This window comes from Eptatretus burgeri, chromosome 17 (genome assembly GCF_056783735.1).
Source record: "Eptatretus burgeri isolate ZD-2024b chromosome 17, Ebu_testis_v1, whole genome shotgun sequence".
In the NCBI taxonomy this organism is placed as follows: domain Eukaryota; kingdom Metazoa; phylum Chordata; class Myxini; order Myxiniformes; family Myxinidae; genus Eptatretus; species Eptatretus burgeri.
The window spans coordinates 8636399-8664364 of NC_140977.1; the positions used below are offsets into that span (position 1 = coordinate 8636399).

At 47.6% G+C, this 27966-nt stretch overlaps 1 protein-coding gene across 1 annotated transcript; it reads left to right on the forward strand.

Moving 5' to 3' along the window:
* Positions 1 to 38: 38 nt before the first annotated feature.
* MRPL15 (mitochondrial ribosomal protein L15) lies at positions 39 to 27610 on the forward strand. Its single transcript, XM_085863147.1, has 5 exons — positions 39 to 298; positions 1509 to 1663; positions 21704 to 21869; positions 25849 to 25972; positions 26066 to 27610. The coding sequence occupies exons 1-5, from the start codon at positions 203 to 205 to the stop codon at positions 26404 to 26406; spliced, it is 882 nt and encodes a 293-aa protein (XP_085719273.1). The 5' UTR covers positions 39 to 202; the 3' UTR covers positions 26407 to 27610.
* Positions 27611 to 27966: the final 356 nt, after the last annotated feature.

Genomic DNA, 27966 nt, shown 5'->3' on the forward strand with positions numbered 1-27966 from the left:
TAGATAATTAAAATTATTTACCGATTGCAGAATAATTTTACCGAATCACCAAGTATCGCGAGATTTCGACTCGGCCGTTGGTTTGAATTCGGCGAGAGAGCGATCAGGGAGAAGTGTTTCCAGAAAAGGTTTTGATCGAGTTCGCTGGTAATTGATGATCGATTTAAATTGATTTTAAAATCACCATTAACACCTGTGGAGGATGTCCGGCCCTGGGCGAACGTCTCTTCGCTCCTTGCGCGACCTCCCGCGAGTCTCCTTGGCGAACATGCGGCCGAATCCCGACCTTCAGAACAAGGTTTACGTCACCTTGTGCTTTATTACGTCACATTGTGGTTTTAAATACTCTCCTTGAAATGTATCTCGATTCGGCCTCAGGAGCATTGTAATAGAAGGAAGCATAAAGCTGGCTGTCTTGAGGTTCATTTTGAAATCGTGTTCGTGTGTTTTGTGTGTGGAGCTGAACCTCTGATCTCCAAACGTGCATTGATTTCTAACCGATGTTCAGGGTGCCGGCGATAACCCGCCGATCCTGCAGCGATCGCGAATGTTGTGGTCTCAGCTTGTTTTACCACACTGGCTTCACTGGGTCCTGTGACTTCTGTCTCTGTCTCTGTCTCCAACTCCACCCCCTCTTCTCTCTGGGTGTCTCCCACCCCCTCTTCTCTCTGGGTGTCTCCCACCCCCTCTTCTCTCTCGGTGTCTCCCACCCCTCTTCTCTCTCGGTGTCTCCCACCCCTCTTCTCTCTGGGTGTCTCCCACCCCTCTTTTTCTCTCTGGGTGTCTCCCACCCCCTTTTCTCTCTGGGTGTCTCCCACCCCTCTTCTCTCTGGGTGTCTCCCACCCCCTCTTTTCTCTCTGGGTGTCTCCCACCCCTCTTTTCTCTCTGGGTGTCTCCCACCCCTCTTCTCTCTGGGTGTCTCCCACCCCTCTTTTCTCTCTGGGTGTCTCCCACCCCCTCTTTTCTCTCTGGGTGTCTCCCACCCCCTCTTTTTCTCTCTGGGTGTCTCCCACCCCCTCTTTTCTCTCTGGGTGTCTCCCACCCCTCTTTTCTCTCTGGGTGTCTCCCACCCCTCTTTTCTCTCTGGGTGTCTCCCACCCCCTCTTTTCTCTCTGGGTGTCTCCCACCCCCTCTTTTCTCTCTGGGTGTCTCCCACCCCTCTTTTCTCTCTGGGTGTCTCCCACCCCTCTTTTCTCTCTGGGTGTCTCCCACCCCCTCTTTTCTCTCTGGGTGTCTCCCACCCCCTCTTTTCTCTCTGGGTGTCTCCCACCCCTCTTTTCTCTCTGGGTGTCTCCCACCCCTCTTTTCTCTCTGGGTGTCTCCCACCCCTCTTTTCTCTCTGGGTGTCTCACCCCCCCCCCCAATTCAAATCCAGCCTTATAATTGGGAACATGCATTTAAAGTGATAGCATTACTTACGAGCACATGTCTAAAGTGTCTTGGCACTTCATTACCGTGCACGCACCTTCCAATACACTTCGACATTGCAATGTGTGTTGTGCCGCAGGTAAAGCTGCGTGGAAGAGGAAAGTTCAACCATGGAGGAAAGAGTGGCCGGGGAGACAAGCGGCAGCACAAAACATCCCCTCCGCTGGGATTCGAGGGTGGACAGACCCCGTTCCACATCATAATCCCAAAATATGGATACAATTATGGTCACAGGTAAGCTGCGATAATGATGGCGTACAAAATAAATGGGAAATGCAATACTTTATTTCCGATTTGGAACTGATTTCCGATTTGGAAATAAAGGCAAACTGCATTCTATGGCGATCAATAAAGCCTCCATCTCCTAAACTGTGACTCAACTTCGTCTTATTGCCGTGTACAAGGGTGGTGTATAAGACTGCTTCATTAGCGCTCAACTTCCGGGGGGTTTTTTTTTTTTTTTTTTTTTTTTTAACTATATTTTAAAATCATTATTTTATTAATGTTGAAGTATATACTTGAACACTGCTCATGGTGTCATGTTCTATGAACTCTCATTGTCAAGCAGTTTGTGGGGGGGGGGGTATGCAGTCTCACCAAAAGCGTGCTGGTGATGTGGGGGTTTGGAGTATCGGACAGAGGCTTGTTGGTTTTCCTCCACACAGTGGTGTGGCTTGCCGTTATTAATCCAACTAGTGCGTGCCCGTATGTGTGTGGCCGTACGTGCAACAAAAAAATTAAAAAAACTTTTCAAACCGCGTCCCACAAAAAAACAACCACACAGGCCGTTCCTTCGCTCTCACGTGCCCGTCCGTGCGTGGCCATATGTGCAAAAAAAACTTTCAAACCGCGAGCCAGAAACGACAACCACACAGGCTGTTCCTTCGCTCTCGTGTTCTTGTGACAACCACACTTCCACACACAGAGTTAATTAAAATCAATATTAAAATCAAGTTTGCCTCCCTGTCTTTACTTGCCATGACATTTGCTGCCATGTAACCGGCACGGCCCGTGATGTCATCGTCGGCCGGCTGCGCACCGGCCTACGCAGCAATGTGTCATGTCATTGGTAAATAAATGGCCGCAGCAACGTGTCACGTCATTGGTTGGTAAATAAATGGCCGTAACTTGGGAAGCACTTGTCCGATTAATATGAAACCTTGAAAAGGCACATTCTCAGATCCCCAGCAATATACCTGGCAAGTTTCAATTAGATCGGATCAGTGGTTGTCGAGAAACAGCGGATAGACATACACATATATATACACACACACACACACACATTGCTCTGGAATTATAGATCGATGGAAGTTCATGACGGCATTTGTACGAGCACGTATGTTCGTTGACATTGTCCAGAAAGAATTGGTGGATCTTGATACGTCCAGAGGGAAATCGAATGTGCATCCCAAAAGACAGTTGCATCCACGTGCGAGTCGGCTCAAATAACGTCTCCGAAGCTCCTCACCTTGCCTGTGAAACACGGACTTGTCCTATTTAGTCAGGAATTGGTACCGAATTGATTGTTGATAAAAGGCTCATACCTGTATGTACAGTTTGTGTTGAAGGTTATTTGAAGCCTCAGGAATGATTGGCTTAGAATGGATGTGCCACAGGGGGCCCCAAATCGCAAGGATGTACTGGTTTTTTAGCTCACCTGTTCGAAGAACAGAGAGCTATAGCGATACCCCCGGCGTGAGCGTGAAAGTGTTTTAAAATTTTTGGTGCAAGTTATTTTTTCCTTTCTAATGTTTTTATCGACCACACTATTTTTTTTTATACGCCTGATATATATATATATATATATATATATATATATATATATATATATATATATATATATATATATATATATATATATATATATATATCTTCTTCTTTCGGCTGCTCCCGTTAGGGGTCGCCACAGCGGATCATCCGTATGATCCGCATAGTGATTTGGCACATGTTTTACGCCGGATGCCCTTCCTGACGCAACCCTGGTCGCCTCTTACGACACAGGGATATGGTACACCTATTTTAACCGGGGTATACACCGGCCCAGTATACTGGTGCTCATTTCACCGACCTCGGAAGGATGACAGGCTGAGTCAACCCCCTGGTGTATTAATCCAGTGGCCCAACGGGGCTTGAACTCATGACCTTTTGGATCCCAAGCCGCTGCCCTAACCACTGCGCTAACACCAGGCATATATATATATATATATATATATATATATATATATATATATATATATATATATATATATATATATATATATATATATATATATATATATATATATATATATATAATATTATATTTATATATAATATTATATTTATATATAATATTATATTTATATATAATATTATATTTATATATAATATTATATTTATATATAATATTATATTTATATATAATATTATATTATATTTATATAATATTATATTATATTTATATAATATTATATTATATATATATTATATTATATTTATATATATATTATATTATATATATATATATATATATATATATATATATATATTATATTATATTATATATATATATATTATATATATATATATATATATATTGTTACAGTTGTGGAAATTCGCAAACCACCATTCAGGTCCCGAAGGTGAGATAACTCTAAGTACATGTGTACCCAAACCCGTTGTTTCGAGGGAATTTATGTGATTTATTCGGGCTGCGACGCTTTGAGATAGCCTTTTTTCTGTTCTATCTTTATTTTGAACCGCCATAACCATCAAACCCACCACCACCCTCACCTCTCTCCTTCTACGGCCATTCCCGCACCACCTGTGAACGCTGAGCGTCAAGCTGTCTTGGGCTCGTTCAAGCGATACGCACCGAGCCGCGAGTGCAAATAACGGCCTTTCCGAGGGAGAATTCGGATCAAGAATGCTACACGCCCACTTCTGATCCGTCCAATCAGCAAGTGCGGAGCGGCTTGGCCCCGCCTCCAGGCGCGTCCATGTGAAATCGAAACATGCAAATTCTGGGATCAGGGGAGGTTCACGCCCACTTTTCCTCCATCCAATGGGCGAGCGTGGCTCCGCCCCCGAGCTCATCCTGATCTGGAAATTTGAGTATTGGTTCTCCTGCCGGTCTATAAAACGCCAAGCGCAAGGCGAATCGTGGCAGAGAGTGAGAGTTTTGGGAAGAGTCATCGGGCAGAGTGTCAGGTCAGGTCAGGTATGGGAGCATGTGCCAGAACAGCGCGTCGCTGCGTCCACTTTCCGCCGGTACTCCAGGGGCCTCCGTCTGGCCATCCCACAGGCAGATGCCAGGCCCATCCCCATCTTATGATGGTCAACCTGCTGCAACCACGAGGCACGTGGTCGGCCCACTGGCCTCCTCCACTCATGAGACTCCCTCGCTGAGAGAATCTGGTGAGCAGGATCAGCGTCAGGAAAACGAGCCACATGTCCATACAGCCGCAACTGACTCTCACGGACTATGCAGGTAACAAATCTCATCCGAGTTTCTCTCAGCAACCGCTCGTTGGACACAAAATCCGACCAGCGATAGCCAAGGATTCTCCGAAGAGACCTGGTACCAAAGGAATAAAGTCTCCGTCTCAGATCCTTGGTCAGAGTCCAAGTCTCGCATCCATAGAGCAAGACTGGAAGTACCAAGGACCTGAAGACTCGGACTTTCGTCCTCCCGCACAGGTATCGGCAGCGCCACACCCCATGATCCAGTGAATCCATGACTCCCCAGGCCCAACCCAGACGTCTATTGACCTCTGACTCGCAGCCAGCAGAGACATGAATATCACTGCCAAGGTAAGTGAATCTCTCCACGACCTCAACATCCTCACCACAAACAGACACAGACAGGACAGCAGCATCCAAGATGTCACCGAAAGCCTGGATCTTAGTTTTGACCCAAGAAACCCGTAATCCCAGCGGCTCCGACTCCTCATTCAGCACCTCGAGGGCCCCCAAAAGGATGTCTAAAGTCTCCGCAAAGATGACTGCATTATCTGCAAAATCAAGGTCCGAGATCTTGACATTCCCAAACGATGCACCGCAACTTGATCTCTCCGACATCCTCCCTAAAATCCAGACAATACAAGTGCTGAAAAGTGTGGGGGCCAGTACACATCCCTGACTAACTCCAGTAACAACTGGAAATAAGTCAGAGATGGTACCACCACACTTCACAGCACTCTCAGTACCAGAGTAGAGTTTAGACATCAGATCGATCAGTTTTGGTGGCACCCCACGAAGACCAAGAATCCTCCAGAGGACATCCCGATTCACTGAATCGAACGCTTTACAGAGATCAACATAGGCTGCAAGCAGCCCCTGCCGAAACTCTTGTCTGCGTTCGGTGAGGATACGAAGGGCAAGTATACGGTCAATCGTTGACCTCTTTGGTGTAAAGCCTGACTGCTCTGGACGCTGGTGCTCAAGTAGATGGTGGCGAACCCTATCAAGAATTATCCGAGCAAAGACCTTGCCCGGCACTGAGAGCAGCGTCACCCCTCGGTAGTTGTTGCAGTCTTGGCGATCACCCTTCCCTTTCCAGAGAGGGACAACAAGGCCCCTCTTCCAGTCAGTTGGGATGATGCCTGTGTTCCAGGCAGAGCACAAAACTGCATGCAACGACACGAGTGCAGCATTTCCACCAGCCTTGAGAAGTTCGGCATGGATGCCACAGATCCCTGGAGCTTTGCCCCGTTTCAACTGGTTCACCGCAGCCCGTGTTTCCACAAGCGAAGGTGGACCACAGTTGATTCGAGGGTCAGCAACAGGGATTGTAACACCCTTGACGTCCAACTCGACAGCTGGGGGATCAGCCTGGTATAACCGCTCAAAGTAACCGGCCCAGCGGGCCTTCACTTCAGACTCCTCTGTCAAGAGCCTACCACTCTCTGCTCGAACTGCAGTGCTCCGAGGGATGGGCTTGGATGAACGTAATGCGCGAATTCCCCTGTAAGCGGGACGAGAATCACCTGTCCACAGGTGATGCTCTACCCCCTCACAGATTCCTCGCACATAGGCCTCCTTGTCCACCCTCAGTGCACGTACAGTTTTACGCCTCAGCTCCCTGAACAGCTCAGCTCTGCCATTCAGCCTGGCCCTGCGACTCTGTTCAATGGTATCCAGTGTCCCTTGAGAGACAAAATTCTTCTTTGCCCTGCGGTGAGCTCCAAGACATCCATACTCCTTGGGTATGGTAACCATCAGAGCAACCAGGCCAATAGTAGGTGTAACCACCCACCATTATCTCGCCGCAATCCGGTCTCCGAACCTCAGAGAGAGCTGCAATCCCGATGTCCAAACGCTTGAGCTCAGATGATAACAGAGACAGGTTATCATCCTCTCTTAGGGATAGGACATTCCAGGCACCCACCCGAAGGGACCGCCTCAGGTTAACCCAAGGAGACCGCCGTCTGGTGGATGACACCTCAGCACCACTCCAACACTCTCCCGCAATCTGACCCAGGGATGTTACCCCGTGGTTTCCCTCCTGTCATCAAAGATTGGGGGTCCCGAAGGCTTTGCCCCAATCCCGTCATCTGGTGAGCTGCCCTGCGAAGGGAAGCTGCACAGGAGGTATTCCCACGGAGTGGGTTTTCAGATTTTTTTTTTGCGTTTTTGCGTTTTGCGGAATGAAGGGTTTTACGGTGACCAGAGTGCAAATCCTGCCACCAACCTCCTAATAAGAAGTAACCCAACTGCAGGAGGACGTCCGCAGACACAGTTGGGCACTAGATATGGATGGCCGCTGGCTCACAAGGAGCTCCTCTGCCCTTTGACAGGTTTTGTTTTTAATCCTGCTGGGTGTCCATATCCAAACACCCTCCTCACCAGAAAACCTGGTTGGGGAGACGGTTTAGTCGCCGACAACCCGACCATGGAACAGGTTAGTACAGGTTTACATGGTACCTGTAGCAGGTCACAGATTGAACCTGACCTGACTTTAACCTGACCTGACCTGACCTGCAGAGTGTGGCAGCGGCAGAGTCAGTTTTGGTGGCAGAGAGAGAGAGAGTTTTGGTAAGGGAGTCATCGGGCAGAGTGTGGCAGCGGCAGAGTGTGGAGTCGGGTGGCGAAGGCATCAAGTTGGGTTCTGCAGTCGGCTGAGGAGAGTTGTGGAAAGAGGACAAGGAGCTCGGGTCCGAGGCGAGAAGGACGGCGGTCTGTGACGAGGTCGCGGTGGGAGATCGCTCTTCGCGGGACCTAAGCCAGACAGCCATTCTCCCTCCCCCAGAGCATCAATTCCCCCTTTTCCCCCGCGCTGAGGTCGTGCAACAAAGAGGGCCCCATTCCCACCCCACTCCAAACGTCATGCCAACGAAACCCGCGAAGGAGCACGGAGTCTGGGCACAGCCACGCGGACGTCTGCGGCTCGTCCGCCAACGCGCCACGAGGACGCGGGTAGGACCCACCCGGTCTCGCGGACCTGGCCACTCCTTCAGGTCCCGCGCACGTATTGACCTACAGGCCCGTCTGCCCCCTTGTCTCTGAGGGTGACTTCTTTCCTTTGCTTTTGAGTAAATGTGGGTTGGCGCCGTGTCTTGTAAAGTAGAACTGTGTAAGTGTTGCCGTGTGTACGCGTATTCGGTTGTAACTCTGCGTCGTTTCTTTTGTTTTCCTGATATGGGTGCATTCTGACTGTTTGGCTGTATATGTGTGCATTCCGTGTGTCGCGTAATAAATGGGCATTGTGTGAACTGTTTTCCCTTTTCGCTTCGTCTTTTCTTTATTGACCCTCCATCCTGCTTCACGTAAAAGGGTTCGTCGTGGGCTTAAAACGCCCGATAATTAATCGGAACCGTCGAGGCTGACGATAACACTGCTCGGTTATCCCGATAGCACGGAACGGACCGCTTAAGTGGTTCGTGTCCGGAGTCGGCCTACGGCGAGGTACGATCGCCCGGTCGACCATCCGTGCAGGTACTTAGGTAGATCGAATTTGGCGAGCAACCCTATCCTGCGCGGGTGGGCAATTGGCACGGTCGTGGTGGGGTTAAACCTCCACCCGTGACTAGCTCCCGGCGTTGTTCCGAGAGGGTCACGACAGAATTGGACTTCCGGTTCCGGTTTTGAGCAGCGAGAGGTCTCCTTTGGGGCTCCCTGCTGACGTTCTCAAAGCTAAGTTTCCGGTTGTTATTTGTCCCGTTTTAACTGTTTAATTTTCTCACCTACATGTTACTGTGTGTTGCTAGTTCGGTTTTGTTTCAAAAATCGTGCTATTTTGTGAGTATTTTTGTCGACGTTCTTACCTGTGCTTGAGGCCTAGGCGTAGGCTTGAGGCCTACCGGTTCACTCGGTGTTCGATCGTTTTTTTTTTTTTGTTTGTTTTTTTCTCCCCATTACCTTCATTTTCTATCCTCCCCATTACCTTCAATTTTGATCCTCCCCACTTTCCAAACATCCCCCATTCTCCCAACTAATCTCTTTCTTATCTCAAAAAAAAAAAAAAAAACCCGACAACAACAACACGCTCACCTTCTCCCGATTCTGCTTCTTCTTCTTCCTCTTAACTTCCTCCTCGTCTTCTTCCTCGGTTTTTTTTTTTTTTTTTTTTTTTAACACTTCCATGACCTAATCTGTTGAACTCTCTCATACATTATTTTTAACAACAAAAACGATCTTATAATGCTTCATCTTCCTCTCACACATGTGGTACTCTTTACTGTTTCACAATGCACTACTCTTCTGCTATTTTAACAGACTGCTCTCATTTCGAGCTCTCCTTCATTCCTTGCCTAAAAAATCCAACTATTACAGCACTTCTTCTCTCCATGCTCTGAATTCGCCTTCATTGCATCCATCAAGAATTGTGTTAAATCGCATCTCTGACCTAAAACTTTTAAAAACCACAGTTTGCCATGGATGTTCGCTTTCCATCAACCATTCTTTTTTCCAAATTCAGTGCCAACTCACCCCCCTCACCCCTCACTCTCACTCTCAAAGCAACCATCCCACTCTTCTCCCTCCAAGCCTCCGTCTCACCTCTCTCAAAAAGCCCCCCCTCACCTTTCTCCCACCTTTCATCCCCCTCACTCTTCCTTCTCAAAGTTGCCCCCCTCTCATCCACCAGCCTGCCTCCCTCCACTGCCCTCACACCTCCAGCTCTTCACTCCACCTCCTCAAATCCTCAACTGCCTTCTTCCTTGTCTCTTGTCCCCCCTCTCCCCCAGCACCACAGAGCCTTTTCTCCTCCTCATTCGGCCCCCTCCCCTCGCTGTTCTGCAATACCCCACACTCCTTCAGCAACCCTCCTTACCTGCCCCACTCGTCCCTTGTCCTACCCTCCCCTCCCCTCCACCTCCTGCACCCAAAGCCTCCTCCCCTTCCTCTTCATTAAAAGTGTGGACGTCAAATATCCGGGGCCTTCGCTCAAACCTTTCAGATCTTTCCATACAGCTTGCCACTGACAAACCAGACATTATCTGCCTAACAGAAACTTTCCTCTCCCAAGACGTGTCTGACTCCCAAGTATCTCTCCCTGGCTACTCCCTCTTACGGTATGACAGACCTGAGCCTCGTCCTGGTGGAGGTGTTGCTCTCTTCATCAAAGACTCTATTCCTCACTCTCCATGCACTGCTCTCACTCCCCACACCCCCAGGAATACCTCTGGCTTCGGCTTCCCCTCCACTCCCACCTCATGTTTATATGTGTACTGTACCGTCCACCGAACAGTGATGACTCCATCTACATCTCACTATCCGAAAACATGGACCATCTTCTATCTTCTCATCCAAACTCTCTCTTCCTCTTATGTGGTGACTTCAATTGTCATCACGCCAGTTGGCTAGGTGTGGGTACCTCTCTCACCTGCCATGGCACCTCAGCAAAAGCTTTCTGCAACTCATTGGGACTGACTCAATCGGTCAACTTCCCGACCCGGATCTCAACCAATGGTACTCCATCTCTTCTGGATCTGATTTTGACAAATTTCCCTGACAATATCTGCTGCTCTTCCTTCGCTCCAATTGGTTCTTCTGACCACGTCCTTGTTAAAGTGGACATCTCTCTGGCTGTTATCAGAGAACCACCTCACCGCCGTCGAGTCTGGCATTTCACTCAAGCCGACTGGCAGGGTCTCCGAGCAGCCATCAAACTTACAGACTGGTCTCCTATCACTACTTTCTCAAACATCAACTCATCCTGGGAATTCTTTCAAAGAAACTTGCTCTCCCTCATGCACAGATTTATCCCCTCTCGTGTTCAGTTGTCTTACCCTTCCTCCCGCCCTTGGTTTACTGAAGCTTGTGGCGAGGCATTTGTCCTGAAACAACTTGCCTTTGCCTCATGGAAAGCAAACCCAACTGAGAGCAATCTCAGTTCTTTCCACAAAGCTCGGAACAAGTGTGTATCTACCCTCAGGAGAGCCAGAAAACAACATCTTTCTCATCTCAAGTCTGAACTCTCAAACCTCTCTCCCTCCTCAAAATCCTGGTGGCGTTTAATCAAATCTGTTTCTGGTGTATGTTCCCCCTCCATCCCCTCCCTTACCTCAAATGGCCGCACTGCTGATTCCACACGTGATAAAGCTGAATGTCTAAACTCGGTGTTTGCAGCTAAATCTTGTGTCCTAAACCCATCACTATCTCTACCCACTTTACCCAGTCGCACCCAACTGTCCCTGGACTCTGTATCCTTTTCTCCTGACAAGGTGGAGAGCTTGCTTTCAAACCTCGTGTCAGATTCTGCAACCGGTCCAGACGGCATCAGCCCACGTGTCCTCAAAGCCTGCTCTTCTGCTCTTGCTCACCCTCTCTCTGTTCTATTCACCCTCTCATTTGCCCAAGGTCATCTGCCATCTGCTTGGAAATCTGCTAACATCACTGCCCTGCATAAAAAAGGTGCAAAAACAGATCCCTATAACTACAGACCAATCAGCCTTCTCCCAATCATCAGCAAGGTGATGGAATCCATCATCGCCTCAGATATGAAATCCTTCCTCTTCTCCAATGGCTTGATTTCCAATCATCAATTTGGTTTCAGACCAGGTCACTCTACCCTGGATATGCTGCTTCTGCTCTCCCATCAATGGATGGAGGTCCTCAATGCCAGACAGGAAATCCGAGCCGTATCCCTGGACATATCACGTGCTTTTGACACAGTCTGGCACCCTGCCCTACTCACCAAACTCTCTTCCCATGGTATTCAAGGCCATCTCCACTCATGGCTCGCAGACTTCCTCTCCTGTCGCAGTCAACGTGTGGCCCTAAATGGAGTTCTTTCATCCCCTCTTCCTGTGCAGGCTGGAGTTCCTCAAGGTAGCGTTCTGGGCCCTATTTTCTGGTTTTCATCAATGATCTCTCCGACTCTCTGGAAAATCCTCTATTTCTCTTTGCCGACGACTCCACCCTCTGCCGTACCATCTGTTATCCCTCAGACCGGCAAGCAGCAGCTTCTTCGCTCACTGCAGATCTGGATAAAATCACAAACTGGTCCAACACGTGGAACATGTCTTTCAATCCAGACAAATCTCACACTCTCACTATGTCTCTTCGAAAGGACCGTTTACAAAACCCCCCCATCCACTTTCTCAACAATCCTCTGGAAGAAGTCTTTTCTTTCAAGCTTCTAGGTCTCACTATCTGCCCTTGACCTTTCCTGGGAAAGTCACATTTCCAACCTCGCCTCAAAAGCCAGTCGCCGACTGGGAATCCTCCGTCATGCTAAGTCCTTCCTCGGCCCTCTTGAGCTCCTGACCACTTACAAAGCTTTTGTCCGTAGCCTGATGGAGTACTGCTCTCCCCTCTGGGCTGGTGCTCCTGCCTCCCACCTTTCTCGGCTTCACGCTGTCGAAACCAGGGCATTTAAGATCATCGGCATCTCCCGCAATGAAGCTGAGTCTTTGGGCCTCTCACTCAATCACCGCAGGTTGGTCGGTGGTCTTTCTGTCTTCTACCGACTCCTCTCCAGCCTTGCCCCCCCTGCTCTCTCTGCGATTTGTCCCCACCACATTTCCACAGGGCGCTCAAGGTCTGCCAACAACCCCCTTCTGGTAAAACTACCAAAATCACGAATCACTGCTCATCTTCACTCTTTCATTCCTCTTTTTTCCCGCCTTTGGAATAAACTTCCTCACTCTATTCTTTCCCATTTTCCCTCCAGGCTTTCAAAACAGCTGTTCACCACCACCTCTTATCTTCCCCCATCCAAATCCTCGATCTTTTCTACCCCCGATAATCCACCCAAGCCCACTTCCTTCATTTCTCCTACTTTCCTTCCTGAAAGTCCCTGAAATGTCCATCTTCTCTTCGCCATGTTCCCCGTCCCATCCCCATCCCTCTCCCTTCCACAGTTCACCTAATGTGTCTGTTCCCCACTGTTTTGTCCCTTCCACTCCCGCCCCTCTTGTCTCATGCCTCCTTGCTGTGAGTTGTGTGTTAGCTCTCATACGAGCCTCGACCAAGGTATAAAAAAAAAAAAAATTGTCCGTTCCGGTGGACGAGGCGGCGGCATTCGAGTCGAGCGGCCAATCACACGCCCGCGGGCGCGAGTTCGCAACACCATATATATATATATATATATATATATATATATATATATATATATATATATATATATATATATATGTATATGTATTATAGCCTGGTGTGTTGGCGCAGTGGTTAGGGCAGCGGCTTGGGATCCAAAAGGTCCTGAGTTCAAGCCCCGTTTGGGCCACTGAATTAATACACCAGGGGGTTGACTCAGCCTGTCATCCTTCCGACGTCAGCGAAATGAGTACCAGTGTACTGGGCCGGTGTATACCCCGGTTAAAATAGGTGTACCATATCCCTGTGTCATAAGAGGCGACCAGGGTTGTGTCAGGAAGGGCATCCGGCGTAAAACGTGTGCCAAATCACTATGTGGATCATACGGATGATCCGCTGTGGCGACCCCTTATGGGAGCAGCCGAAAGAAGAAGAAGAAGATTTATATGGGCGTATTATGTGTCGTCCGTCCGTCCGTTCCTGTCCGCACTCTAACTCCCAAAGTTTTAAACTTTCACGTTTCATATTTGGTATATAGGTACAGACTGTGGAGACGGTGTGTCGCGACATACGTTCGTCATCTAAAGTTGCCATGGCAACCAGGATGCTGTTTTCCATCCATTTCTGTCCGCACTCTAACTCCCAAAGTTTTCAACTTTCACGTTTCATACTTGGTACATAGGTACAGACTGTGGAGACGGTGTGTTGTGACATACGTTCGTCTTCTAAAGTGGTTGCCATGGTAACCAGGATGCTGTTTTCCACTTAGTAGCACAATTCTGTGTATACCTTCTTGTTCGGGCGTATATTGTGCTCACTTGCGCTCTTGTTACTGAATACAATATACAAATACATATTGTTGCGAATTTGCGCCCGCCGGCGTGCGAACTGCCACGTGACTTGAATCGCGACACGTCGCCCACCGGACGGACAATTCAGTCTTGACCCTCTCGGAACAACGCCGGGAGCTAGTCACGGGTGGGGGTTTAACCTCACCACGATCGTGCCAATTGCCCACCCGCGCAGAATAGGGTTGCTCGCCAAATTCGATCTACCTAAGTACCTGCGCGAATGGTCGACCGGCCGATCGAACCACGCCACGGGCCGACTCTGGACACGAACCGCTTAAGCGGTCCATTCCGTGCTACAGTGATAACCAAGCAGTGTTATCGTCGGCCTTGACGGTTCTGATTGATAACCGGGATGTTGCACCCACTACAAACCCCTTACATGAAGCAGGATGGAGAGTCAATAGAGAAAAGACGAAGCGAAACGGGCACAGTTCAACAAGCAAGCATTTTATTACGCGACACACGGAAAGCACTATATACAGCCATACAAAAAGCAAACGTAAGAAAAGCCGTTAACACCGACCTAACGCGTACACACGGCAACACTTGCACAGTTTTACTTCACAGACGGCGCCAACACACATTTACACAAAAGCAAAGGAAGGAAGCCACCCTCACAGACAAGGAGGCAGACAGGCCCGTAGGCCAAATGTACGCCGGACCTAGAGGAGCGGCCAGGTCCACGAGACTGGGGAGGTCTTACCCGCGTCCTCGTGACTCGTTGGCGGGCAAGCCGCAAAGTGTCCGCGCCGCTGTGCCCCTGGCGTGCTCGTTGGCACCACGTTTGGGGTGGGGGAGGAACGGGGCCCCCTTTGCACTATCTCAGCGCGGGGGAAGGAGAAATTGTTGATGCCCTGGGGGAGGGAAGTGGCTGGCTGGCTTGGGTCCCGCGACGAGACGAGCGATCCCCCACACCGCAACCTCGTCGCCGACCGCCGTCCTCCTTGCCTCGGACCCGAGCTCCCTTGTTCCGACCCGCCGCCTGCAGCTCCACCGCGCGCAATCCCCTTCTTCCAGCTCAACTCTCAATTCCGCTCCCCAACGCTCCACGCTTCTCGCTTCTCTCCCAACCAACTCCCCAGTACCACACTCTCCTCGCGAGTCGCCTTCCGCTCGCACCTTTATAGCTCTCAGGAGGCGTCGATATGCAAACTCCCGGATCGGAACGCGATTGGAGGCGGAGTCACACCGCCCCCCCCCCCCCGGTCAGCCATTGGTTGGGCAAAAATTGGCGTGAACCTCCCCTGATCCTAAAATTTGCATAGACGGACATGGACGGAATTCACCTACACGCGTCTGGAGGTGGGGCCAAGCCGCCTCGCGCCTGCCCATTGGACGGAGGAGAAGTGGGCGTGAAGCATTCCTGATCCACGGATCGACGCGTTCGGCCTCCATGGCCGAACGGCTCCGGGAACACGACGTTTGGTGTTGACTGGTGCTGTTTGGGAATGGCCGTAGAAGCGATGATGTGGGATGAAGTTGTGAAGGTAAAGGCGAAGGTGGTGGATGGTGGTGGATGGTGGTGTTTGCGAATGGTTGTAGAAGCGATGATGTGGTAGCGTAGGTGGTGGAGTTGGCGTCGTTGTAGTGTGGTTGGTGCTGTGGTGGGGATGGTGTGGTTGTTGAGATGCTGTTTGTTTGAAATAAAAGATAGAACAGAAAAATGGCTAACTCAAAGCGTCGCAGCCCAGATGGATCACATAAATTCCCTCTATACAACGGGTTTGGGCTAACTACACATGTACCTATGGAGATATCTCAATTGAATGCCCTTTTTGGTGTAATGCGAATTTCCACAGCCGTAACAATATATTGCTTTAAAATTATTTGAGTCAGACTTCACTGCAATGCTTTATAAAAAATATTAATTATTAGACGAGTCTTTTAAAAACGATAAATGTATAAAAAGGCGAGCATTGGGTGGCTTTGACACCAACTCTCGTGATTTTACATTGTGTTTCCATATTTTAGTCATTGCGTTATAAAGTTAAGTAAATGCCATTGTATACTGCTTCTTTCACTATTTTGAGTAAATTACAATTTATTTGTTCGTGTTGTAGCCGATTCCCATTTATGATACAACCAGTAGCCAACTTTTGCATTTGAATCCCAGACCGTTGTGCATTTGGTGAACAGGTTTGGTGTGTGATAAGGATGAATTGATTCAATTTTTGGGAAGACCTGGATCAGATCCAGATACAATATGTATATGTGTATGTATATATATATATATATATATATATATATATATATATATATATATATATATATATATATATATATATTGTTGAGGAAATTCGCAAACCACCATTCAGGTCCCGTAGGTGAGATATCTCTGTAAGTACATGTGTAGTTAGCCCCAAACCCGTTGTTTAGAGGGAATAAATGTGATTCATTCGGGCTGCGACCCTTTAAGATAGCCTTTTTTCTGTTCTCTCTTTATTTTGAACCAACCGCCATCACACAACCACCAACTGCAACGCCGCTTCACAACAACAACAACAACAACGCCAACAGCGACGACCTTTACCTTCACAACTCGCTCCTGCAAACATCGCATCACCGCCATTCCAAACGTCGCCATGGCCATAGACCAGCACTTTAAACCCTCCACCACCTACGCCTCCCCTTCTGCGGCCATTCCCGCACCACTTATGGGCACCGAGCGTCAGGCTGTCCTGGCCTCGTGCGGGACACGCGCCGAGCCGCGGGTGCAAATCGCGGCCTTTCCGAGAAGTCGGATCAGGAATGATACACGCCCACTTCTGATCCGTCCAATCAGCAAGCGCGGGGCGGTTTGGCCCCGCCTCCAAGCGCGTCGGAGTGGAATCGATATATGCAAATTCGAGGATCAGGGGAGACTCACGCCCCTTTTTCTCCGTCCAATGGGCGAGCGTGGCTCCACACCCGAGCTCGTTCTGATCCAGAAATTTGCATATGGGTTCTCCTGCCGGGCTATAAAGCGCCGAGCGCGGGGCGAATTTAGTGAGTTTTGAGTTGGAGAGAAGGTTGGAGGCAGTGAGTTGGAGTCAGGAAGGTCGAAGAGTCAGGGTGAGTTGGAGGCAGTCAAGTCGGGTCTGGAGGAGAGTCAGTCTGTCGGAGGTCGGAGCCTGTCGGGGTTCGGAGTCTGTCGGGGAGCTGCAGAGAGAGGAAGCCTGGAGCCTGGAGCGCGGTCGAGGTGATTTGCTGCAGTTGGCTGAGGAGAATTGCGGAGGGGACCGGATATCTCTGGTCCGAGGCAAGGAAGATGACGGTCGGCGACGAGGTCGCAGTGGAGTCGCTCGTCGCGGGACCCAAGCAAGCCAGCTATCCTCTTTCCCCAGAGCATCAACAATTCCCGCCTTTCCCCCCCGCGCTGAGATAGTGCGAAAAGGGGCCCCGTTCCCACCCCACTCCAAGCAGTGCCAACGAAACCCGCGAAGGAGCGCGGAGTCGGGGCACCGCCGCCACATTTGCGGCTCATCACAAGACACGGGTAGGATCCACCCGGTCTCGCGGCCCTCAGGGCCCGTCTGCCCCCTTGTCTTTGAGGGTGGCCCTTTTCTTTTGCTTTTGAGTACATGTGTTGTCGGCGCCGTCTGTAAAGTAAAACTGTGTAAGTGTTGCCGTGTGCTCGCGTAGTCGGTAGTAGATCTGCATTGTTGTGTTTCTTTTGTAACATCTGCTTTTGGTGCATAATTGTTGTAATTGTATATGTGTGCTCTCCGTGTGCCACGGAATAAATGTGCCTTATGTTGAACTGTTATCCCGTTTCGCTTCGTCTTTTCTTTAATTGAATCTCCATCTTGCTTCACGTAAAGGGTTGGTAGTGGGCTTAATACGCCCGATAATTAATCGGAACCGTCGAGGTCGATGATAACACCACTCGGTTGTCCCGATAGTACGGAACGGGTCGCTTAAGTGGCCCGTGTCCGGAGTCGACCTGCGGCGAGGTGCGATCGCCCGGTCTACCCTCCGTGTGGGTACTTAGGTAGGTCGAATTTGGCGAACAACCCTATCCCACGCGGGGGGGCCGATTGGCACGATCGTGGTGAGGCCGAAAGGCCCACCCGTGACTAGTTCCCGGCGTTAGTCCGAGAGGGTCACGACAGAATTGTCCGTCCGGTGGGCGACGTGCCGCGATTCGAGTTACGTGGCCGTTCGCACGCCGGCGGCGCGAATTCGCAACAATATATATATATATTTTTTTTTTAATATGGATACAAACGAACACGACATAATAGTGATCGAAGCTTTTCGTGCTGCACTCTTCAGGGTAAAAATAGCAGCAAGTGAAGGCGCGTGCTTTATGTGCAAGTCTCAATAAGGTAGACACTGATTGGTTCAACCGTAATGACGTCACGGTTAATCCGAACGCCCAATTGTCAGCCCATCATCTTCAGCTCGAGCTCTCATTGGCTGGAGCAGAGTTCGTCGATGATTGACGTTTGCACCCACATCCTGGAGAGAGGGGGGATGGGTTTCCCCTAAGGTCCATTCACCATTTGTTACCGTACGTCCCTTGATCTTTCCATGCTGAAAGAGACACAGAGATCGTACAAATTCCTTTTGACGACATAATATTGGATCGGTGGTAAGAAGGAAGGTTGCTTCCAACATGCGTAAATGAAATGAGCTCCGACCTCGGCTCAATATCCTGAACATATCTGCATTGTACTGGTTTGCTCAGATAGGGTTGGCAACCAGGTGCTGTGCAACGGCAGATGAAGCAGATACAGTGGCCGGTGGTTGCTGGATATTTCTACATGCTCGCATTGGTTGTGTTCTAACCCTCACAATCTTTCTTCGAATTGCCGAGGGTACATGTTGGATACAATATGTTTGATTTGTACTTCAAACCTTCAAATCAAACGTATTGTATCCAACACGTTTCTGGCTGTGCAACCCCAAGTAATCTTTACCTCTCGCCGTTTGCTGACGTCGGTCAACAAGGATGTGCTACCCACCTCACAAACCAACAATTATTTATGAGTTTAAGAGCCGATGTGAAGCTCGGTACATGGGCCGCACAACACTAAGATTGGCTGATCGGAAAAAAACAACACGTCCCCTTGGCGATTTTGAAGAACGATTATGAGGGTTAGAACACAACCAGTGCGAGCATGTAGAAATATCCAGCAACCACCGGCCACTGTACCTGCTACATCTGCCGTTGCAGAGCACCTGGTTGCCAACCCTTTCTGTGCAGACCAGTACAATGCAGATATGTTCAGGATATTGAGCCGAGGTCGGAGCTCGTATTGTTATGACTGTGGAAATTCGCAATACACCATAAAGGGTCCTTAGATCAGTTATGACGCTAAGTTTTTGTGCAGATAGGTCCCCACCGTTGTTTTAAGGGATTTCTTCATGTTTCACCGGGCTGCGACTCTTTGAGATAAGGTTTTTCTTTATCTATCGTTATTTTGAGCCACCATTGCAACAAACCTCCATGCAAACAACTACGCCACAACGCCCACCACGCTCACACCACCCCCACAACAATCACCACCATCTTCGCCACTACGCCCCCTTGCGAACGCCATCCTCCGCGGACCATGGTGAGACGGTTTCCGCATCACGGAAACCGTCTGAGAAGGATTGGCAGAACAAAAGCTCTTGTGAAGCCTGTGGGGTTTTTCCCGCCTGTTTTCCCCACGCTTGGTGTGAAGGAAAGGGGGAGGGCAGCTTGCCGCCGATTGGTGGATGCACGGCGTGAGGCGGTCGGGTGACGGAACGGCCCTTTTCGGGAACCTTCTCGAAGGGAGGCGGAGCCGAAAACGGGGAGGAGCGAAGGGCGGAGCCCCGTGCTATATAAGTCGGACAGGACGTGGGGCTCTCTCTCTCTCTTGGTGGTCGAGGTCGAGCTCTCTCTCCCTCCCTCTCGTCTTGGCGTTGAGTGACCTGTCGGTGAAGGCGCGCGCCGGTGGCGAGTCCGGGCGACGCCTCGGAGACGCGGACGGGAGGCGCCGCCAGGCGGTCTGTGGTGGACCTGCGCGTGCGGACGAGGAGAGTGCCGGAGAGGGTTCACTGGCCGCAGAAGGGAGGTTTTCTTTTCTTTGGGCTTTTGTATGTGTATTTGTGGCGCCAGTCCGTGAAGTGGACCTGTTTAAGTGCCTGTACATTTAATGCTATAGTCGGTCGCAACGTCTTTCATTTCTTGCTGTACATATTGCATGACTGCCCTTGCTTGTTTGTGTTGTATGTGTAATAAATGTGCTTGTGAAATGTTTCCCGTTCGTTGCGTCCTTCCCCTCTTTTGAAAGTGCCATCTTGAATCGTGGAATGAGATTGGTAGTGGGTTTTAAACACCCGATAAATAATCTGAACTGTCGAGGTCAGCGATAACACCGCTCGGTTATCCCTGTAGCACGGAACGAACCGCTTAAGCGGTTCATGTCCTAAGCCGACCTGCGGCGTGGTGCAATCCCTCGGTAGGTTACCCGCGTAGGTATTTAGGTATATCGACATTGGGCGATTCACCCTATTTCGCGCGGGTAGAATGCGTACTGGGTTGTGGTGAGGTTAAACCCCCACCCGTGACTGGCTCCTGGCGGTAGTTCCAGGAGGGTCACGACTGAATTGTCCGTCCGGTGGGCGACGCGGCTGCCATTAGAGGTACGCGGCCGATCGCACGCCATGCGGGCCAGAATTCGTAACAGTATGTTGGAAGGAACCTTCATCCTTACCACCGATCCGATATGTCGTCAAAAGGAATTTGTACGATATCTGTGTCCCTTTCAGCATTGAAAGATCAAGGGAAGTACGGTAACAAATGGTGAATGGACCTTCGGGGAAACCCATCCCCTCTCTGTCCAGGATGCGGTTGCAAACGTCAATCATCGACAAACCCTGCTCCAGCCAATGGGAGCTCGAGGTGAAGATGATGAGCTGACCAATGGGCGTTCGGATGAACTGTGACGTCATTACGGTTGAACCAATCAGTGTCTACCTTCTTGAGACTTGCGTATAAAGCATGCGCCTTCACTTCCTCCTTCACTTGCTGCGATCTCACACTGAAGAGTGCAGCACAAAAAGCTTCGGTCACTATTATGTCGTGTTTGTTTGTATCCATATTAAAGTTCTGTCGTACCAAACATCTGTTTATATATTTTATTTTTAGCTCACCTGTTCGAAAAACAGAGAGCTATAGCGATACCCCCGGCGTGAGCGTGAGCGTCAGCATGAGTGTGAAAATGTAAAAACTTTTGGTGCAAGTTATTTTTAGCTCGCCTGTTGGAAGAACAGAGAGCTATAGCGATACCCCCGGCGTGAGCGTCAGCGTCAGCCTGAGCGTGAAAATGTTAAAATTTTTGGTCCAAGTTATTTTTTCCTTTCTGATGTTTTTATCTCCCACACTATTTTTTATACACCCGATATATATATATCGGGGCGTATTATGTGCCGTCCGTCTGTGTGTCTGTCTGTCTGTCTCCGTCCGTCCGTTCCTGTCCGCACTCTAACTCCCAAAGTTTTAAACTTTCACCTTTTATATTTGGTACATAGGTACAGACTGTGGAGACGGTGTGTCGTGACGTATGTTCCTCATCTAAAGTGGTTGCCATGGCAACCAGGATGCCTTTTTCCGTCCGTTCCTGTCCGCACTCTCACTCCAAAAGTTTTCAACTTTCACGCTTCATATCTGGTACATAGGTACAGACTGTGGAGATGGTATCGTGACATACGTTAGTCATCTAAAGTGGTTGCCATGGCAACCAGGATGCTGTTTTCCACGTCGTAGCACAATTCTGTATATACCTTCTTGTTCGGGCGTATATTGTGCTCACTTGCGCTCTTGTTACTGATTACAATATACAAATTCTTATATATTGCTTTAAAATTATTTGGATCAGACTTCACTGCAATGCTTTATAAAAAAATATATTAATTTTTAGACGAGTCTTTGAAAAACGATAAATGTATAAACAGGCGAGCATTGGGTGGCTTTGACACCAACTCTGGTTTGGTGATGTGTGTATACCAGTTTCCGCAGAGAGTACGTTCCATTGAGTCTACGACGATTCCAGTACCTGATCGACCTCGGAAGAGTGGACACCGCACATCCTGTGGATCTCACTCAGCTGGTTAATGGTCGTGGTGTTCACGTTGACCCTCTAAAACGTCAGTATGGGGTGCAACTGGTGGAGGAGGTATGAACCCTCTCCCTCCCTCACCTTCTGTCCCCCATTTTCTTTTCTGCAACTGTTTTCCTCCTTGACTTCGACTGTTTTTGCTTGGATTAACTTCAGCCAACTGGATTAACTTGTTTTTTTAGTTTTTCGATGCAGGCACATGACCTTGTGTGTCTTTGATTGGTCATGTTGGAGTGTGTCAGATCTGAGTTTCACCAAGTCTTGTTATGGTTGGTTGGGAAGGAGGAGAACATATAAGGTGGAAGATCTCGCAGAATGTGGTTTGGAGAGAAAAATAGAGGGGGGAGAGGGAATGTGGTTGGGGTGTATTGTATGTGTGTTTGACTGTGGTATGTGTTCACATGAAGCTGCAAGAACCATATCATAACACAAAACGTGGGTTGGGGGGGGGGTTGATGAAAAGGACCCCTCCCCTTACACCCATCTTTGGCCTCCTCCTCCTTTGTCCTCCTCATCCATCCTCTCTTTTTTCCTCCTCCCCCTTCTGTCCTCTTCTTTCTCCTCCTCCCCCTTCTGTCCTCTTCTTTCTCCTCCTCATCACCTGGCATCCCCTTCTTCCTTGTCCATTAAGTCCATGAAGGCTTTTGCGATATATATGCACAGTTCCCGTTGAAGTTCGGCTCATTCCGTGTCATTTCAGCCGGGGGTTGCGGTGACCCCCTCAGATTTTCCTGAATAAATTCTCAAAGCGACCTTAACATATATGAGGAAGGTTTGCCAAGTTGTAGCTCACGATTCCAAGTAGTGTCCGAGATATGGCCCTACAAACACCCTAGGGATGTTTCAATTCTGGAAGTCGCGAGTTGCAGATTTGTATCTGAAGCATTTTTGGAGGGCTCTAAATTCCAGAGTTCTGAAAATTCACACAAATAGTGTCTACGAGTGAGGCTTTCAGAATCTGACATCAAAAATGTTCTACTTGAAATACTTTTTAAGATAAGTACTCTCAAAAGTAGTGATTTGTAACATGCAGTCAAAAAATTTGAGTTTTCAATTTGCTGCCAACAGTCAGTTTATTAATCATGAAGAATTTTGTTGCCTGATTTACACAATCTAGTGACTGGATCATTTTCACAAGAAAAGTGAAACCTTTTGGAGCAAAATCTTGGGTGCTATAGGTGTCTGAACTTTGCTCCAAACTCAACGACACTGAAATTTACCCTGGTTTTACCCCCAAGTCTTCACCATGTTGACAGTTACACAGCTCTTTTAAATTTTTGTCACTTAAAGACACGTACATAGGCAAACTGTGGTAGAAAATTCAAGAGTTGTTCTCAACCCCTTCTATTTTTGAAAAGACCCACTATTTAAAAGAAAACATGTTCGATGAAAGATGTAGAATAAAACCAATCGGTGTGCTTTTGAAGTAGAAGCCATGCCAAACATTCATAAGTTGGCACCACAATGATGAAATTGTGTTTTTTGGTCAGAACAAGTATGTGGTTACTTTAATTTGGCTCATTTTTTTAAAAGGATATTTTAGTTTAAGGTTGCCGCCAATCTCAACTACAAATTAAGACACATAATGTGATCATAATAATCACCATTATAAATATTCATTTGCATATCTAATTGTTTATATACTTAGTGTACATTGTACGAAAGTCTACATCCATTTCTAAATGTAGGTACAATATCTGATTCAACTTTTTTTTTCATAATTTCATATCAAATTGTTTGGACAAATGTACTTGGATCCATTGTACAAAGTGAACAGTGATTAGTTTTATAATTGCCAGGATATAATAAAATGTAACAATGAGCATTGGCAGTTACTGCAGGGCTGTGTATTAGGTTAAAGCATTGGTCCCCAACCTGCGGCCCGGGGGGCGCATGCGGCCCGCGGAGCCCTATACTGCGGCCAGCAAGGACTTTCCAATCAAAACGTACTGTATTTCCATATAGCAATTTTAAAGGGGTTTACACAATGCCACTTCCAGCCGGCGCCGTGACCTGAAAAGCCTTACACAATGCCGCTTCCGACCACTGCCGCTTACCGCCGGGAGGAATCAAATCAATTTGATTTTACCTTCCGGCATCTTGCGGCAGTATTTAAAATTAATTACACCCCAAACTGAAATTTGTTCAGAAATTACAGTGCATGAACAATCGATCGATCGAATACATATAAAATTTATCAATTGAAAAAAACAATTCTCCAATAAACCCCAAACGTTGTATCAATTTCTCAATTTTTTTCTACGATTTTTTCTGGCTCCCAACATCCTTGGGAGTAGTGAATGCGGTCCGTGGGATCAAAAGGTTGGGGGCCACTGGGTTAAAGCCTAAATAAGATAGTTTGTTTCATGCCTAACTTTGGAAATTATTTTGGTACACTTCTTTAAGCATTACTAAACTGATTTATATATTGTTAGATTCCACTTAAGTCATACTTCCTTACAATATCTTTATATTTTCTATACATTTGTTAGTAAAATTTTTTTTTTTTTAAAGTTGCTATTGGGACTGGAGAATCATTAGAAATTGATGCATTTAAAAAAAAATTTCGTTTAAAAATAGAAGGGATTGAGAACAATTCTTGAATTTTCTACCACAGTTTGCCTATGTATGTGTCTTTAAGTGACAAAAATTTAAAAGAGCTGTGTAACTGTCAACATGGTGAACACGGGGTAAAACCGGGGTAAATTTCAGTGTCGTTGAGTCTGGAGCAAAGTTCAGACACCTACAGCACCCAAAATTTTGCTCCAAAAGGTTTCAGTTTTCTTGTGTAAATGATCCAGTCACTAGATTATGCAAATCAGGCAACAAAATTCTTCATGATGAATAAACTGACTGTTGGCAGCAATTTGAAAACTCAAATTTTTTTGACTGCATGCTACAAATCACTACTTTTGAGAGTACTTATCTTAAAAAGTATTTAAGTAGAACATTTTTGATGTCAGATTCTGAAAGCCTCACTAATAGACACCATTTGTGTGAATTTTCAGAACTCTGTTTGTAAAACTCTAATTTAGAGCCCTCCAAAAATGCTTCAGATACAAATCTGCAACTCGTGACTGCCAGGATTGAAACACCCTTAGGGTGTTTTAGGACGATATCTCGGACACTACTTGGAATTTTGAGCTATAACTTGGCAAACCTTCCTCATATATGTTAAGGTAGCTTTGATAATTTTTTCAGGAAAATCTGAGGGAGTCGCCGCAGAATTTCATTTTTTTGGCTGATTTGACATGGAATGACCCGTTCGCTTGTGGTCGAAACGTCGGATCTGAGGTTTCGTCCATGTGACGTATTTATTCGTTGGATGTTACCTCCATTTTTTTCTGCCTTTTCACAAGTACACTTGAAAAAGTCTCGTGTGGCAAGAGCTTCCACTCTATCTCATGACATGGATCGTGTGACATCACAAATCGATGCATTTCTACTCCAACTTCCCAGCAAGGGTTACAGCGGATGGTTTATCATTGCCTTACCAGCTTTATCCTTTTAAATGCTGAGCATCGAGCAAGGAAGCAGCATGTAACGTTTCTAAAAGTCTTCGGTTTGACTCGGACGGGGTTTGAACCACCGACCTCCCAGACTCGGAGCAGACACTACGACCATTACACCACTGAGTCTGGTCGACATAATGTCTCGATAATGGATAAAGCACATCCTGCAAATCGACATTGCAATGATCTGTGCAACTGAATTCCTTGCGACGTACCTGATGCGGTGAACCATGTCTTCACATGTCACAAGCAACCTTGGTTGTGACCAATTCCATCTTGATAATCTCCATCTTGCATCAACGTTGACATCCGGAACCTTCTTACGGTGATGCAGAGGATTGATATTCACGATATGGACAAGGAGAGTAGAGATAATTAATGCCTACATCCTCTTTTTGATTTGGACTCCCCTTGATGCTGACCAATTTTGAGACCAATGCAAGCAGAAACCCTCTAAACTGATTGAAACGACATGTTATTGATGGTACTGCCACTTCCGCGTTTGACGCCATGTTGCCTGCCAGGGTGCGGATGAGTTTGATGCTTTGGTGAACCTGGAGGTACAGTGGGCATCCGAGTTGGCGATTGCCGCCGTGGAGAGTAAAGGAGGAGTCGTCACGACGGCTTTTTACGACCTCAGAAGTTTGGGTATTTTTCGCTGCTTATTTATCCTTTGCCTTCTCCATATGCTTTTGGCCATCCATAATGTTGGTTGTGTTGCATCATGTTCCCCTTCCTCAGACATTCTCCGGCAGCCGGTGCCGTTCTTTCAACGAGGACAGCCCATTCCCCGGCGCCAACTTCCGCCGCAAGATCTGATCTCCTCCTACACGGATCCCAAATGCCGTGGCTACCTGGCGGATCAGGAGGAAGTGAGAAAGGCTCGGGAAGAGCTTGCACTGCGCTATGGATACACTCTTCCCAATCTTGAGCAACCTGAACTCCTCGCTATGCTTTCCAAGAGGAAACGGCCCCGGCAAATATTCTTTGGTTTGGCACCAGGCTGGCTCGTTAGCCTGGCAGACCGGGAAGTACTTAAACCCACAGATCCACAGCTCCTGGAATATTATGCTGCCCCTTGAGGCACCTCCCATTTTCGAGGATTGTCCAGACCGTCGGTGAATCCCGTGCAATGGTTGTGCATACACGACAACATCTTTTCCGAATGTAAAACTCCGACGTTTTACGTACTTTGTGGCCATGTCAGACAACTGGGGTTGGTCTCGAGGTATACCTTTATTTTTTTTGTTTTGTAACAATTTCACACTTCGGTTGCAACACAGCATTTTGTTGGCGGAGGAAGATCTAGCCTAGCCACAATAAAGGTTTATGTTCTGTTCACGACGAATTAAACTTGATGCCTTTGCTGCTGTTGTTCGCCAGTACGTAGTTGTACTCGGCCGGCTTTGTGATGCAGTGGCTAGCCAACTTCTCTTTTTTTTAAGGGGCATTCATGCAACAAGGACTTCAGCCACAGTTTCTTATATTGGGTGAGGAATGAGGTTTGATGGGTTTCACAGATGGATGTGGTTTCAAATTTGACAGAAGGCAGCAATGTGAAGGATCAAAATTCAAAGCCAAAATACGATGTTACAACTTCCTGGATTTGAATAACGACCTTTTCAGAAAACGATCTCATATCTACCACCTCGACCGGAGGTCGTCTTCACCGCTGCTTGTAAGCAGGATTTCCCAAAAAGTTGTGAATGGGTTATGAGTTTATGACAATACTTGGTCGATGAGTTTGGCAGGTGACGATGAAAAGCCGATTTGATTTTGGTGAAGGTTCGGAAGCCTCTCGGTGGGATACAAAAGGTAAACTGTTCAGCATGTTGGAGGTATGCGCTTCCACCATCGTGATTTTTCTCACACTTCCCGTGTGTGTGTGTGTGTGTGTCTGTGTGTGTGCAGTCAAAGCTCATGGAAGAGCCAGTCACCAAAAATTTTGGTACCCTTGCAGTTTTTTTTCAAATAATGCACCATTTCTTCCAGAAAATTATTCAAATTATAAAATATTTTGTTATCCACAGATGTATTCGTTTGGTTTGCAGTAGAACAAAACAAAAAATGCTAAAAAAAAATAACTAAATCTTAGCTTTTTCTACACGAAATCCTAAAATGGCCCGGACAATATTATTGGCACCTTTTAGAAGTTGTTTGAAATGATTATATTTTAAGCAGGTGATTCTCCTTTACTTTGGAATTGAACTCACCTGTGGTGAGTTACAGGTGCCTGCAATATAAAAATCACTCATTCAATCAGTTTGAATAAAGGAATCATTCTGCTGTTTTGTGTCATTGTGTGTACCGCAATGAGAATGGAGAAAAGAAAGAAAACCAGAAAATTGAAAGAGAAGGTCAGACAAGATTGTAGCCAAGCATGGACAATCTCAAGTCTACAGGTCTATCTCTCGAGACTTTGATGTTCCTGTGTTCACGGTACACAATGTTATCAGGAAGTTTAAAGCCCAAGCCACGAGCTTCCCTCCCTGGACGTGGCCGAAAGAGAAAACTTGATTGAAGATTGCAGCAAAGGATTGTTCGAATGGTGGAGAAAGCACTTCGATCAACTGCCAAACAGATTCAAGCTCACCTTCAGACACAAGGAACGACAGTTTAAACTCGCACCATCTGTCACCAAC

Coding starts and splice junctions, on each gene's coding strand:
- MRPL15 (XM_085863147.1), top strand. CDS start 203: ATGTCCGGCCCTGGGCGAACGTCTCTTCGCTCCTTGCGCGACCTCCCG. Junction 299..1,508: donor ATCCCGACCTTCAGAACAAG/GTTTACGTCACC, acceptor GTTGTGCCGCAG/GTAAAGCTGCGTGGAAGAGG. Junction 25,973..26,065: donor TTACGACCTCAGAAGTTTGG/GTATTTTTCGCT, acceptor CCCCTTCCTCAG/ACATTCTCCGGCAGCCGGTG.